Source organism: Convolutriloba macropyga, chromosome 2, assembly GCF_964194025.1.
Source record: "Convolutriloba macropyga chromosome 2, txConMacr16.3, whole genome shotgun sequence".
NCBI classification, from domain to species: Eukaryota; Metazoa; Xenacoelomorpha; order Acoela; family Convolutidae; genus Convolutriloba; species Convolutriloba macropyga.
Window position 1 is genome coordinate 74,500,748 of NC_134469.1, and position 16,457 is coordinate 74,517,204.

The 16,457-nt window shown below is 33.7% G+C and overlaps 1 protein-coding gene across 1 annotated transcript in view; it reads right to left on the reverse strand.

Annotated features, from left to right (window-relative positions):
• LOC142334995 (uncharacterized) overlaps positions 1 to 16,144 on the reverse strand; it is a 384,183-nt gene extending 368,039 nt beyond the window's left edge. The window contains exons 1-7 of the mRNA XM_075383322.1: positions 15,965 to 16,144; positions 13,470 to 13,637; positions 10,581 to 10,742; positions 6,371 to 6,511; positions 5,901 to 6,074; positions 3,061 to 3,264; positions 102 to 250 (exon numbers count right to left, since the gene is read on the reverse strand). Of these exons, the coding sequence (XP_075239437.1) occupies positions 102 to 250; positions 3,061 to 3,264; positions 5,901 to 6,018 (471 nt within the window). The 5' untranslated portion in view covers positions 6,019 to 6,074; positions 6,371 to 6,511; positions 10,581 to 10,742; positions 13,470 to 13,637; positions 15,965 to 16,144. The remainder of the gene's footprint in view (positions 1 to 101; positions 251 to 3,060; positions 3,265 to 5,900; positions 6,075 to 6,370; positions 6,512 to 10,580; positions 10,743 to 13,469; positions 13,638 to 15,964) is intronic.
• Between the last annotated feature and the right edge of the window lie 313 nt (positions 16,145 to 16,457).

Genomic DNA, 16,457 nt, shown 5'->3' on the forward strand with positions numbered 1-16,457 from the left:
TAGTATCGTTTAAAACTTCAATATATTTTGGAAAGATGGATTGAAACTTTATGTACAAATAAGGTTCAACACCGAGTCTACTTTTCCATGATATCGCTTACATGGTCGTCGTAACAGCTGCACATGTCACTGAGACATCCTGTGTCATCTCTTCTGAATACAGTACAGCTGTACTGAGAACCCCACTCCCTCACACACTCCTTGTACTTGTCCACTCCCGCCTCCGCATAATCACACTCCAGGTTGAAACCTAAACAAACACATCAGATATAACAAAAATAATAATAATAACAAACTGTTTCCTGGTGTCCACTATTTACTTTGATTTTATAAAAGTGAGAGAAAATCAGATTGGAGCACCAGAGAGAGCACTATTAGATCAACTTTATCCGTTTCCAAGCGTTTATATACACAAAAGAAACAAAATTCATTGACACAAAACCGCTTAAGAATATTATAACAAATAGTAGTTAAGAGATCTAAGTTAGAATAAACATTCAAGTCGATATCGAATAGTAACTCCACAATGTCTTGCAAGAAGATACAAATTCATACAAATGACATGATAATAATCGAATATTCGTCAACCTCGAAGGAAAACGTTAAAAAATTCGGATCTATTCTGTCCCCCCCCCAGCTTAGTGAGCATAAATAATTTATGACCTCCAGGCGCACGTGCTGTATTCTTACAGAGTAACGTGCTATATAACAAGATCGAAAAATTTCAGACTTAATTCGAGATAATAACTGTTTATCGGTACAAAGTTTACTAAAAGCCTGTGTTAGTACAAAATATTTAAAATGCTGTTATATTTCACAATGTATGTGTGCTTCCGAAAAACTGTGAAGACAACAATGGCTCTGACGCGTTTTTTGACATTCGTTTGAAGGTCCTTAGAGGTCAAAAACCTAATTGGAATAATCTCAATTATATTTCAGGGAGCAAAAAGTTTTGGCTATGTGAGAGTTTGACCCAGAATTCTCCAGACACCTACCACGAATCTCAACCAGAAAGCTATACTGTGCGCCAAAATACAAGTAGTCAGTACAATTGACAGCAACCTCCCACCTCAAATTTGATGATTCTAGAACCTGCATTAGGCAAAAAAGGGCGGACAAAAAGTCTGAACTATTTTTGCAATACGACAGATCCTTCTGTGCAGTCATTATCCGTAGTACCAAATACGAGAGAATGGATAATCGCCCATAATCTTGGGTTGTCGCCATGAACAATACGTATAAATTTAAAATGTCCTCAGATATTTGCCTGAAGGCGTTTTGTTATTTTGAACAACAATTCAATGCGGGCATATAACTCTTTAACCGACAATGCCAAGTTTCGTTAGCGCATACTGGAGTTTTAGCCTACCACGTACAGTGGTCCATTTTGACCCGGGTAAACAAAGGCAAGCGAGAACTGCAATTTCCGACAAAAAATGAGTTTTAGTCATCGCATTTAAGTCGCAAGCATTGGAGCCAACAGTCGTCAACGAATGGTTGCTGAGTAAATGTCCACACAGAAATTTGTTTGAATTGGTTCATTTGTAACAAGACTATCAGCAAGGATATCGAACAATTTTGGCTTGAAGCTACACCCAAATCGTTACCAAGCTTCTCTTTCAAAAGTCGTGGCAGCTATTTTTACCATCGATTTCTGATTCTTTGTTTCTGATTCAAGCTTCGAAGCGAGCAATTGATAATCCAAATTATGAAGACATAGCAACAACCTAATTCTGCAACAACACAACAGCAACCATTGTCGTTGTTCAATTTGTGAGACAATAGAGCTTTTATCTCTATTTTTCTCAATTTTTTGACAAGCTGTGCCCTGAATATTTCGGAAGTAATCGAAGCCAACCAATTCTCGAAGAGTCGCATTTGCGTTTTCGTCAAATGTTAAAATTAAAAACTTATAATTTTTTAAAATAATTAGTAAAATGTAAAAATTAAAAAGTGTAAATTTTCGAAATTTTTTGAAGTTACTCAAATGTAAAAATTAAAAAGTGTAAATATTTTTAAAAAATTCAAAATCAGCCAAATGTAAAAATTAAAAAGTTATAATTAAAATTATAATTAAGTTAAATTAAAATTAACATTAAAACATTTTTAAAAAAATTAAAAATAGTCAAAAGTCAAAATAAAAAGTGCACTTCAAGACTTTACTTTTCAACAAGGTGATGCTCCTTTTTAAAGATCGAGGATGGTCCGAGATTTCTTCAAGGAATATGAGTTGGAATGAATTGAATGGAAGTTTATAGTCTCGATCTGAAATCAATTTAAACATTATGGATGTATTTGAAACAACGATGGCAAAAACAGTCGAATAGTTTCCGGAGAATTTAGAAAAAAGTGTCGTACACCTTCATGCGAAAGATGTACGATATCCTTTGGAAACGAAATTGGTGCAGATGTCGTTACAAACTCGGAAGAAGATTATAGAAACCATTTTTATAGGTTAAAAAGTCAAGAACATAAAGACGCATTAATGGAGAATTGATTTGATCCCAAATTTTATTTTGTTTTGTTTTATGTTTTTGACGTTTCTTTAAAAAATAATCTCCATAATTGTGTAGACTTTTAAGATCATAAGATAGCGTCGATAATCGACTATCGTGCCATGTCATGGTTGATCTTACTGGTTTATCTTGCCAAAATCCTGTTTCTTGGTACCCTGAAAAAGATCTTGCAAGTTTGTACATATCTTGATCGTTTCATAGCAAGTGGAATATCAAGATATTGGCATTATTATGTTTTAGGTTGTCTCCTATCAGAGAGTATCAAGTTTGGTTTCACTTGACATACACTATTCAGTTCATTACCTAGATCAGAGGTGGGGCCTAAGACCATAGTGATCAAGCCCCAACACCCTCCCCCTCCCCCTGGCCGTCCGGTTAACAATAACTAATGGAGGTTTTAGATGGAGTCAGTAAAAAGGGGGTTGGGCTAATGTGGTATACAAATGTGAAATGTGAACTGAAATCCAGTGCACTGAAAAGCCAGGTAATTTTGGTTTTAGTATTTGATTTAGTCTGGGTAATTTTGGTTTAGTGACTAACTAACCATCGGTTGATACGTCGTTGACTGCGGTTCTTGTCTTGCATTCGGATTCAGTTATGAACCTGTTGGCATTCCCGCCAGTGCCCCTGTACTCGAACTCTTTGCACTCACTCCCGTCAAAATACCACCGGACGAATTTGGGCAACTCGGGCACACAAGATGCCAGGTCTACTGGACCCACCTTCTCCGGCAGAGTTTTGATCTTATCTAAATGAAAATAGAACACCTGTACTGAGAGCCTGTACTTCCAGTTCTGTCCAAACTACAGAACTGGGCCAATAAAACCCAAATCGAATTCACAGATATTCGAAAAATTCTAAATTATATTTTTCAATTATATTATATTTTTAATTATATTAAATTATGCTTTTAAAAGGCTTTTAAAATATGATTTATGATAAAATAAAATATATCTCAAACACTAAAAACAAATTGGTGGAAGCTCAGATTTAGGCCCCAGACAGAAGCAAGCATGTCCAGACAGAAGATGAACGCACTAGTGGGCCGCTGTGCGTTCGAAATTACAGTTAGTCTGGAAACATCGAAAAACGCACGAAAGTCTGGACATGAACGCACAAAGATCTGGACATGAACGCACATAAGTCTGGACATGAACGCACTAGCCTTGTTAAAAAACAAATATCTATCACTTGAATTAGCACTGTTAATCCAGAGTACCCACTCAAGTGGCAGCCTTCAATGCTGAAGTCGAAACTAAATTGAGTTAAAAATAGTAAAATATCAAATGCAAAAGAATTGCTCTCAGTCTTTTTACTGTGTTTAAAATAATCACGTCTTCTGTTAAAAAAGTAGCTGAAGTTGAAAAAAAGGACATTCGAGCCATACAGCCCAGAGTATATAATATTTAGCAAAAAAAAAATTTGCAATGGTTTTTTTAAGTTTAGGTAAAGTTTTTCAGAACATTACTAACGAGTTAAAGATTTTGAGGATGTACATAAAAAATGAAAAAAATGTTAAATTCCAGTTTTTAAATTCTGTGTTATCGAAGTTTGTCTGACTTTCAACGCATCAAAATTTGGACATGATCACATTTAAGTCTGAACTTGAACGCACGAAAGTCTGAACGTGAATGGACAAAATCTTATTTAGGCAGGAAGTCTGAAGAACGCGCTCAATTCTGAACATAAACGCACAAAAGTCAGCCCAACTCACGGAAGTCTGGTGAACGCACGAAATTCTGGACATTAACGCACGAAAATCTGGTGAACGCACGAAAGTCTGGACATGAACGAAAGGAAGTCTGGTGAACGCGCGAAAGTCTGGACATGAATGCAAAAAAGTCTGATGAACGCACAAAATTCTAGACATAAACGCACAAAAGTCTGGACATAAGATCTTTACGTCTGGGACGGTTTGGACATACTGATTTCCGCTTGGCACCTCAACCTGGGAGAGCATGCATTATGGGACATTCTACCATTGTGAATTCGCATAAATCGTTTCGTTAAGTTTGTGCCATGTTATGTTTACGTTTCTTTGACCGTGTTAGAAATAAAATAACTCAACAATTAGCCGCTAAAATTTTTCATAACGCATTTTAACTCAAAAAGTTCTTGAAAAGTAATGCCGTAGATTTTCTATCAGCAAGCCTTGGGCGGCATTCCTGCCAATTTACGCTTTGAAACTCAATCGGCTCATGTATGACTAGTACAGAGAGCTAATTAAAAAATAGTGGCTTCCTTGAAGTGATTTATTTGCATGAAGTTGGTGCTTACTTTGTTTGAGATTATTTATACAGTTCCCGTAAGCATCATATTAAAAATTTATAATTGAAGTTGATTTTCAATCTTTACCTTTCAAATTAATTCATAACTTCTGTCGAATACAATAGTTGAAGTTAAAAATAAGTGAAAGTAAGTATCTTGAAAGTAATGCTAAAAGAGAGTATGTCGGATATGAGGTTTTGGATCGGCATATGTTTTTTTTTGCAAATGGATTTGTTTATCAAACCCACTGCGCGAATGTATATGCTTTTAAATCAGAAGACGATTTCTTTTATTCAGAAATTTTTATAGTATAAATTGATTGACTAACCATACTTCAGCGCAATCTTGCTTAAATTTTTCATCTAAAAGTGTTGATTTTTTTTACTGTATAATTTAAATTAACCCTCAAAACACAGTTTTGATTTTTTTCCAAAAATTTGAAGCTATTTCTACAGAACTTTTGATAAAATATGCAGCATAGATACTTGCGATATTGACAATTTTTAGCAACAATCAAATATACGCTAGCGAAGGTTTGCAGGATGCTCTGGTCACTGATATTTTCTGAATTGATATGTTGATCTCTTGCTCTAAATGTGGAGCTTTGCCAGACTTCCATAATTACGTTTTAATGGTTTTTTGCGCTTAATGGTGATACATTGTGGGTTTTCTACGTCATCATCTCTTCTACCGAGCAATAAATTAAATTTTATTTTAACAACTTATTTAAAAACTGCTACTTAAATTTTATAAGCATAAAAGCTCTCAACCTTGATGATCCAAAACTGCGCATGAAAAGATAATTATTAAATATAATAAAGGAAGGCCTTATACCATTTCTACAAATGGACATATCGTGTTTAGATCCATGCAAACACCTTGAATTCTTTCGACCGCTTGTAATTTTTGTCATGAAACCCCCCAGGTTGAAGTGCCAGACCGAAAGTCGATATGTCCAGACCGTACCAGACGGAAAATGCCTATGTCCAGACCCTCCCAGACGGAAAATGCCTATGTCCAGACCCTCCCAGACGGAAAATGCCTACGTCTAGGGCCCTTGACTTTACTTTTCGGTATTAAATCTAAACTGCGAGTAGGATTCTGAAGTGTACTCACCCATGCACCAATTCTCGCATTGTGCGTTGTCTGTGAATCCGTACTTGACGTATTTGTTGTTGATCCTGGTCTTGACGCAGACTCCGATGCTGTGGTCGTAGAAGTACCTCTCCTCCATCCCATTTTGGAAGTCAGGAAGGGTGTCTGTGTGGCTCTCGGCCGACACACATTGGTCTGAAATTGAGTAAAAACGTCAAAAAACGTCAAAAAATTTTCATTAATAAATGCTTGGGGAGGTGCTCTCTCAAACTTTAATTTTGAATGGTAAAAAAAGTGTGTATCGTAGAATGATTGGCGCGTCTTAACCAAGTAATATATTTTGGAAATTCGAAACTAAACTTCAAATTGATGCGTTGTTTGAAATTTAATTTGATCCGTGCTTTCTGTATACATAAAAAGAACAAAAAACTATGTCGAAATACGGAAACGATTTTCTTTATCTATCAACTTATGATGCAACTTATGCTGACCTCGACATGGTTCAAAGTGAGCTGGTTTGAAATATCCCCGGATGCATTGACAGTACTTCTCATCTGGATTGTCAGCATTGGGAGCACGGCACACGTCCAGAGTGTCGTTGCAGTCAGCCTCCGAAAGACAGCTACCATCCTCTGAAATCAAAATCAACAATATAATCAGAGACAGAAAAAATTAGCAGCTCAATCATAAAATGTTTTAATAATTCTTGAACTAGCCAAATGGATCAAACGAATAATACAAAAGAAAATGTTTTTTGTTTTTTTTGCTTCATAACTCATCACAAATTTTTGCAAAACCTCAAATGTCATTGTTATTATAACTAGAACTAAAAGGCCAAGAAAACTCCAAAATAAAATATATTTTTTCAATTGCAAATATTTTACTGATATAGGCTTGGTTATTTAAAAGGAGTACCACAGTGGACCGTTGAAAAAAGAGTACAGTAAGGGACTATCCGCGGTCCGATGTTGTTCAAACTGCATGTAAGTGATATGTACATACAAGCAAAATGTAAAATTGTATATCCAATATGCCGATGACACAGTTTTAATAAGCAGTAAACACAAAACTAGAGAACAGCAGTATCAAAATGGTTGACTACTTAAATTTTCGCTCATTGAAAATGAATCCTGACAAAACCTAATTCATGGTTTTTGCAACCATGCTGTGCACAATTACATTGTTATTAATGATCAAGTTATCAAGGAAGTCAAGGAGGTAAATATCTTGGTGTAAATATGGACAAAAAATTTAGGTGTGGCTCACATCTGAACCAAACTCTATGAAAAATGGCTCAATTGCACACCTTGATAAGTATTATACCATTGCATTTTAAAATATCAATCTTGAATGCGCTAGAACTAAGTCATATTGAGTATTTGGCAGTTTTGCTTCCAACAATGAGCACTAATATAATTGAAACATTAGAAAAACAACTAGGCTGGGCGAAATTTTATCTAAGTCTAAAACACTGCGCAGCGAAAACCAATTATAGCAGTTTTTCTGAAACTACTCAAAAAAGACCCTTGACAAAAATATTATGACCCAACGAGCTGCAAGGCAATCAAATTAGGCATTTACGGTTTATATTTCCACAAAAACTTAGTAATAAAATAAACTAAAAAAGAAAACAGGAGAGTGTGCACTGCCCATAAATTTTATTGTGTAGCATCTGGGAAATACTGTTCTTTTTTTAAAAATTGTGGCGCGAGCCATAAACTATATTGAAATCAGTTAATTTAACAATTCAGCAAAAATTCACGGAACGACTCACTTCATTGGATATCTAGAACGAAGAAATTGTTTTCCTCTATATATGCAATTAGGCCCACACAACGGGATTTTACTTGTTACCATGCTCGTCGACCTTGCGATTGTTCCGCCTACGTTTAACTTCCATCCAATTGGGCAAGTAGTTTTCATTCGAATTTAAAAATATTTTTAAAAAAGCCCTCACTATCTTTAACTGCTTTTGGAAAAAAAGACACTGTTGTTGATTTCAGCTGTGAAGCAAATCGAGCACATATCAAGTTGGCTTTGCCGCAAACTAATTGAACCAATTTTTTTTTATTTGAGCAACTAAAAACCAGTCATTATTGTATTTTGTGCGAAAAAAATGGACACACTTTTTCAGCAATAAATTTGATAGCTTATCCCAGGAAAACAAAAAGACTTAGAAACAAAATGACATTTGATTGGAAAAAATGAAGCTAGAAAATTTATGATTTTAATATTTGCGCTTAATTCAGAAAAATTTGTCGAAGAAAAATTTGGAAAACCGTAAACAGCAAACTGTACGTATACAGGTTACAATAACAAACCAGAGTTGAGTCTCAGGCTATTTCAGCGGTGAACCAGCAAACTTGAAGAGAAAAAAATCACTTAAATTTTGAAACATTGAATCTCCAGAAAAATTAAAGTTTCTTTATGTGAAGTTTTTCTTAATTATGATTATATTAATGTCATAGAGTTCACTCAGACTAATTTTATCCTGTATAGTCTGAAAATTGCAACTTCGCCAAACCTAAATCTGATCAAAACAATTTCAAACTTTTTAGCTTATAACTAGTTATCAGTGTACGGCATAACTGGTAAGCAAAGTATTAGTAGTAGTGTACGCAACCTATATACTTATGCTTATTTGTAGGCAATTACCACCAAGCCCATTTAGCTTAGTGTAAACAACTTGCTTAGCTGATTAAATGTTAACATTACCCACGCAGAACTTTGAATCGTATAACAAGCAAAATTTGTTGGTGGGTGTTAAGCTGGACATGGTTACTTTTTATGCCGTCAATTGCATTGAATAATTAAGGTCAGCCAATGTAAATTTTGACATGGACAAAACACTGGCCATTCAGAAAGAACACAGTGTCTATAGTATGATTCACCGCTGATTTTTTCTGCCAGCCACCAACCTCCGGGAAAATTTTTTGGAGTCAACTTTCTCGATAAACATTGCTCACTATTTCAAGCAAAATTGAAATTTGTGTCCGAAAGCAACTGCTGCAGAAAAATAGTTTCAAAAGATCAATTGGAGCAACTCATGCAACGCATAGAGCCCTAAAAGTGACATAGCGCTGTCGATTTTGTTCCAACGAACCTGAGTAAGCTAATATGTGGCTGGAAATTGTTTGTCATGACGTTGATGATCTCATTTTTCAAATTTAACGAAAGTATGCTGCACCTTTTGACTTGAGTTCTTTTGCAAATTTTTAGCCACTTTTATTTTTCTTGAGTAGTCTTTTGTTGCTTTAAACAAGTATCTGTATCCACTTTAATTGTTCCTTATTTCTCAAAGTCCTTGATTACGAAGCTGCTTGAGCTAAAACAACGGCTATTTGAGTTGCCACTATATATTTAAATTAAGTGCAATTATCAATTTGCTTTTTTTGTGCCCTGATCCCGTTTATCAATTAGTACTTTTAACGTTAGGAAAAATTCTTCATCGTATCCTGAAAACGACTGGTTGCTAACATTTTCTTGCAATGGTTCTTTTCGCAAAATATTTCTTGTTCGAAATGTAACTTTGCCTCAATATTTTTCGCTGAATTTCACATTTACTGTTTCCATTAATTTTTTTGTTTCTATTAGTCCCTCTATCATCTTCTATTGCCAGCAACAATAAAGATAGTTTACAAATATGCAGATTTTTGATGATTTTTTGAGAGTTGACTGTGTGAGAATTTTTGGAAGTTTAATATGCGAGATGTTTTTAATACTGTATTTTTATATTATATTTTTCAATCTTTACACATTTCCTGAATTTTTAAACATTTTCGTTCTATGTTCCTTAAAACTTGCTTAGTAAAACCAAGTAAAATACGGCTACTTGGTTTTTTAATTGGATATTTTGTTTTATCATTTCTTTATGAAGTTTTGTAGAAAGAAATTTGTAAAAGTTGCCCTCAACTTAACTTTTTGTGCTTTTTTAATCATTGATTTTTTAAGGTTTTGGACACAGAAAAGAAGGAGTAATATTAGCTCAACATTTTTTTGCTGACATCTTATGTTATTTTCATTTTTTGCTCATTGCTCTTGAAGTCAAATGTTTGACTTAAGCTGGCTATATGTTGAAAATTTTACAAACTGTGGATTTGTTAAATGAGTGAAGTTTTTCAGAAATTTCAAAACGACAATTGATGAGAAAAATTGAGAAATGGGATGAAGTTTTTGACTTAAAGTATTTTTCACTTTGGGTACTTTGGCATAAGGTATTTTGGTATAGGGTATTTTGGCATAGGGTATTTTTGTGCTAGCTATTTTGTCATGACAATTTACAGTCCAGATGCTCGCAAAGCAAGCAAAATTGCTAATTGAGAATGCTAATCCGATCAAAAGGAATAAGTTAAGGTAATTCACACGGCTAATTTGGAACACATGTTTTCGCATACGATATGAAATCAACTTGAAAAGACTCTTTGACTCTCTTTAATGTGAAAACTTGAATTTTAGGAGTTTACCGTGAACTTATTTTTAGATTTTTCTTCACTCTCGGTTCACTTTTTTCTTTTTTCTTCAGCTAACCTTAATTCTTTTTATATAATGAGAGGCAGACGGTCATTTTAAAATTTTTAAAACTTTGAAATTTTCAAAGTGGTGTAAGTTAACATTGACTGTAGTAACGAATTCGGCATGTGATGTGGATGTTAATGAATGATATACAACTGAGTTCTTAACATATGTTGATTGTTTTCTCACCCAGACAGTAGTTGTCTCCTACAAGATTACAGGTACCATTCTCATCCTGATCCGGAATGTCACAGATCTTGTACCCTTTGTAGCCCACATTGCACTTGCAGCTTCCGCCGTTGCATACGGCGTTGGCTGCGCAGTCAGAGTCTGATGTACAGCTCCCGTCTCCTAAAAACACGCGGCATTAGGTTAATTTCTGTTTTGTCCACGAAAAGATTCAAGATAACTTTTACTGAGAAAAAAATAACAATATTCGCCAATTTATTGTCCAAAATGTGCATGTGTTCATGAAATTAAGTATCTTACCAAGAGCTCATTGGGACACGCCAAGATTCATGGACGCATTTTTAACGCAAAATCACAATATTGTCAGTTTTGAGAAGGTTCAAGTGGGAAATTATCATGATAAGTATAAACTATAAAATTTCTGCTTGTTTTCTCGAATGAAAAATGAGTTATCAAGACTTAAGATTAAAATTCATAGTTAAGAAGACCTTGCTATGTTTTGTCAAGAAAAAGAAGCAAACTACTTTTAGTTCTTTTGGACAAAAATATATTATGAACAGAATAACACAATAGGATATTCATACAGTATTAATTCATTTACAATGATATCGTAATTTATGCAGAAAAATTTCTTAATCTTTCAAACTAATCAAACGTAACTGGTTTTTCCAATTCGTATACAATTTCTCTATCTTTTCTCCGAGAATGTTAAATGTCTTTCATTTCAAAAACTATATACTAACACATAAAGGTGGCTAGCACACAAAAAAGTTGAGAAAAGGCAAAGATCAATGATTAAGGATGCAAGATGATAATATTTTTCAGCAAAATAAAACACGTTGAAAGATTGCAAACAAACGAAATTATTCGAATAATTATAAAAAGTCGCCAAAAATGAGATTTGCTAGAACTAGACTCAATCAGCGCAGTTTTTTTTTAAAGAAAAATGATGAAAAATATATGGAACGAAGAAATGTTATTGTACAAAGTAAATTTTTGGCTTAGAAATCACATAAAGAGGGTTTTGGAAGAAAAGTTTTAATTTCGAAAGGTAATGTAAGTAATTTATTACCAAGAAGAGGCTCAGAGCACAAAAAAAATTACATTTCAAATTCATCAGGTAGAAATTTTTCATCAACTTCAAAAAATCAAAATTCTCTGAAATCCTATTTTTCAACTTCGGATTTTTATAGCCCCCAAAACGTTGTGTATCTCTAATATTGAATCATTAGGATCACGTTTGAAATCCAAAACATTGCAACGAGCTGTTTCAATTAATTTTTTTCCCATTTCTTTCATTCTTAAGCAACAAATTACTAAATTTAAAATGATCTAATTTTTAATTTAGAACTTATTTAATTAATAAGCAATTTAAAAAATAATGATTAGATGAGGGTAAATTTCCTAGCTCCGATCAAGCTGTGTGCCTGAGATGTAAATTTGGTAACAATAAGTTGAAAATGTTAAAGTTTTCCTTTGACTTAAATTGATACCCCTCAAATAAATTTTTTTTATCGTTTTGACAATCTTTCTCTGAATGCAAAGCTCCAACTGCTCAAATTAAAGTCTTTGAGAAAAAAACAAAATGGAGGGTAAATCGTTTAACAGAAGAGCGCTGTTGAATCCTTTTTTAAAAAAACAGGGCATGAAAAAAAAATAAAAAAGGTGATGAAATTGTACTCAGAATACTTATTTGTGTTATTGATAAAAATGGATTCTTTTTAATTAAACAATCCTTAGGTGTAAAAATTCAGTTACATGTGCTGATTTATCAACTTGAATCCTTTTTTCTCCTATTTGCAATTACTTTTCGTCCGAAAAATAAAATAGACAGACGCGGCTCAAATTTCTGTTGCAGTTAGCACTCAAATGGAAATAATGAAAAATTTTTGAGCTTAATTGAAAAACACTGAATGAGAAAAAAAAGAATAAAAAACAAACATGGTCTTTTCTTGTATGTTTATAGAGATTTATTGGAGAGACGTGATAAGGTGACAAAAAAGTTGATTTGATATCCAGTTCTCCAGTAAATAAATAGGTTATCAAGGAGAAAATTCAAGGCATGTCTTAATAGAGGTACAGATGCCAACCACATTTGGTTTTCAATTCCAATTTTCCATGATTTACTCTGTTTCCGGAAGTATCATGACCGAATGCACCTAAAACGGGAATGGAAAAATTCAAAATCAGAAAATCTACAGTCATTAATACTTGTTCATATTACAATTTATGAACAGTTTTTTTATTTTCTCAGCTGACCGTCGATTCGTTCATTTTAACGACTCGCAATAATCTATTCAACTGCTTTTCGGACAGTTCTTGGTACTTTAATTTATTTTTTTTAAAAACAATTGATTTCTAGTTTTCATTCTGAATTTCGACATAGTACAAGATACGACATTTGTTAATTACACATTTGATAATTCAGACCAACTCACTTGCAGGACTACATTTTATCTAAAGTTTCAGCAACGAATATAAAAATGGCCACCAAAGTAGGATTGTTATCTAATTAATTTTGTTATTATTCATCATATGGCATCATGACTGTCATAAACCTATTAGCAGATAATTCTTCCTCCTGCAATACATTTTCATTTCTTCTCAATTATTTGCGGGAAAAAGGATTTTAGAGTCAACCAAAAACTTACCTGGTAACTCCAGTCAATTTTGAATATTTATATCTAATTGCTTATCTAGAATGATGTTGTAACAATCTTTAAAGTACTGCCGACGATACTTCGTTTTGTACGGTTTTCCCCAAAATATTGCATATTTTGCTGTATAATAGATTTCTAGAAATATTTAGCAGTCTCTCCTGGCCCATTCAATTCTGGCCATGTTTAAAAACTTTAAAAAGAGGAAAACTAAGAAAGTGGGGCTTCTAACGTAGGCAGAAGTTGTCTCCCTGCGTTTCACAGTTGTCTGAGGCGCATATCTTGAATCCCAAATATCCGTTCACACATCTGCAAACACTTTCTAACTCTCCGTTGATGGTCTCGTTAGCACATAATGAGTTCTCCACACAGTCATTGTCGCTTATACAGTCCCCACTAGCTGTAAAAAATATTCATTTTGTTTATTCAATTTTGTAATAAATGTTCACAGTTATTTATTATTATGTAAGCAACATTTATCTGCTCATTTGTGCATTGCAAACATCAAGTTCAACATAAACATCTTTTTGCATGAACCGTGTTGACAAGCTAACTCGGTATGTGTACAGAATTACAATGTCTTATCTGTTCCTATAGTTTAGACACTTGAAAACGAGTCACTAGCCCAATATGTTGTCATTTCTTTTTCAAAATTAGTGCTCCAGACTAATTATTAATAAAATAGGGAGAACATCAGAATGATCGCAGCATTAAGACTTAGCGATACAGCTCCCAAAATTTGTAAAGAAAGGAAAGATGTGATGAGATAATCTACAGAATTTTTCTGCCAAAAATTAACAAGATGGTCTGCACAGAAACTTTCGTTCTATGATTAAAACTCTTAACAAAAGACAGTGGCTTTCTATATAGACACTGCTTGAAAATTTGTATTTCCAGTTAATTTGGGGTCTGATTGATCCAACGTCAGTAATTTTGCTAACGATCAGAAAATCTTTGAAAATAGTTAGTAAATTTTTCGTTGACGTTGTATCATTGCTTAAAAGTATTTTTTAAAAAAATGGCCTATTTTCAAGGCACAGCACGTTATTGTCATAGTAACTTAAATATTTGTCTTTTTTTTGGCGTTGGGGTTGAAAAAAACAATAGTTGCTGGATGATAAATTAAAATTGTTCAGATTGAAATCTGAGGTGAGACATTATTGAATATTATTGATAAATTACTAGAAAAAGCAAAACGGAAGCAAAATGCTATATATCCTTGACCCTAGTTTTTGCTTGAATAAAATTCTTCTGATCGTTTTTGTCAACACTTACAAGTTCCCGTTTTAATTCTTAAACTATTGAGCTTCCAGATACAGATTCTGAAAACGGTTTCTTACGATAATTTTTCACAAAACTCGCAGAATCTTTTCTAAAGATGCTGGATCCAGCAGGAAAACGTTGAGCAGCGTGCAATGATGCAGGAACTTTTGTAACCAAGTTCAACTTGCAGATTCTTGGGCGGCAAAAGTTTATTTTCTATGACATTGAATGATTTTCGGAAAAAGTTTACAAATTTTGTTATCGATGCATTGTCCAGCAATGTTGCCCTGCGAATCAAAATTTTTTTCTCAACTAGAATTACAATTTCTTTTAAAACGGAACGCCATCTCTTTTACTAGCTTCAATTGGTACAAAGCTTCAGGCTACTAAGTGAAATTGCTCTAAGTGTATTTGGCGTTTGCGCTATCTATATATAAATCTCGTTTTCAGTGTAGTTCAATCTAATTAAAAATTTGTTCATGTTCAGGTATTATTTTGAGATGAGTAAATTGCAGAGTTTAAAATTTTGCAAACAAAAAAAAACAAAAATAATGATAAAAACGAAAAAAAAACACAAACAAAAATCATAAAACAAGAAGATTAACAAGAGATGTCAATTCACGCGAGTTCTGTTCAAAAAAGAGAATAACTATGGTTGGTTTTTTAAAAATTTCAATTTTTGTGAATAGCAAGTATGTTTTTCTAATGGGTACGAATTTTTTAAACTCGAGGATTTATATTGATTTTTAATTACCGCTGTTATAAAAAGAAGTTGTTTTTATCTTCTTTGAGACATGTGAGAACTGGTTGGTTCATGGCATTATAGTAATCTCTCACTGCAGACATTTATGAATATTTTATCTAATCGACTGCTGACATCTGTCTGTTCTTGACTACAGAAAACAATTATTACAATTCAGAGAAACTGAATTTTATTGGGTTGTTGTCTTTTTTCAAAGATCTGTACACACTTTTTTATGATGTTTGAAGTCCAATTGGAGAAATGATTTTGGTTTTACCGAAGCAGAAAATTAAGAAACAAGCGAGTGTTTTTGCGGCGTGATTGTTTTGCGTCAATATTAAGGGAGAGTGAGAAAAAGGTGTTTGAACTAAACGTCGCTTTCGCGATTGCGATTATTTAGTCTCATGCAGCACTTTGACTTTGAGTGTTGCTATTTTTTTAAAAAATTTTTTTATGGGATTTATTTCTGAGTGGTCTTCCCAATCCATTTATTGTCCATTCTAGCAATATTTTTTTGTTAAGTAAATGAAAATTCTTTGAATTGTGTCAGCAGTTGTCCTGCTATGTTTTTCATTATTGTGTTTTTAGGTCTTGACATTACCTATCTTTTCATTTATTATAATGAACTTAACTTAGAAACTATTTCGAAATTACAATAGATTGTGGCGATAAATTCAGCTTCTGATTTGCACTGTAAAGAAAGCAGAAGTGAAATAATATACCTAGACAGTAGTTATGGCCATCAAGGTTGCAAGATTGGCAGTTCCCATTTTCATCTTTTTCATCAATGAGACAATCGCTGCAGATTTTGTAGCCAGTGTAACCCTCATCGCATTGACATGCACCAGAGATTGTGCACTCGGAGTTACTTGGACAATTGTTGTCGTTGAAACAACCTCCATCCCCTAAAATTAATAAACAAACGTCCTCATACAATCCTCATCACCAATGATTCGTACTGACTCATAGAATAGCTGAACTTTGAACGTTCTTCTTCTTGTATGAACTAAAAAAAACTTATAGGCAGAACATGCATCAAGAGAATCAACGCCAGCTGGAGGAATAGTATGCCTATCTTAAAAGGTTCTGTCAAAACGAGGCGTATTCTTCGATGACTTCAATCTCAGGCACGTCCCAGGCGGAACGCCGCGGCCGATACGCTGTCCAGACTATGTCGTGCTTTTTATATTGGCTTTTCATTTTTTAACAATTGCT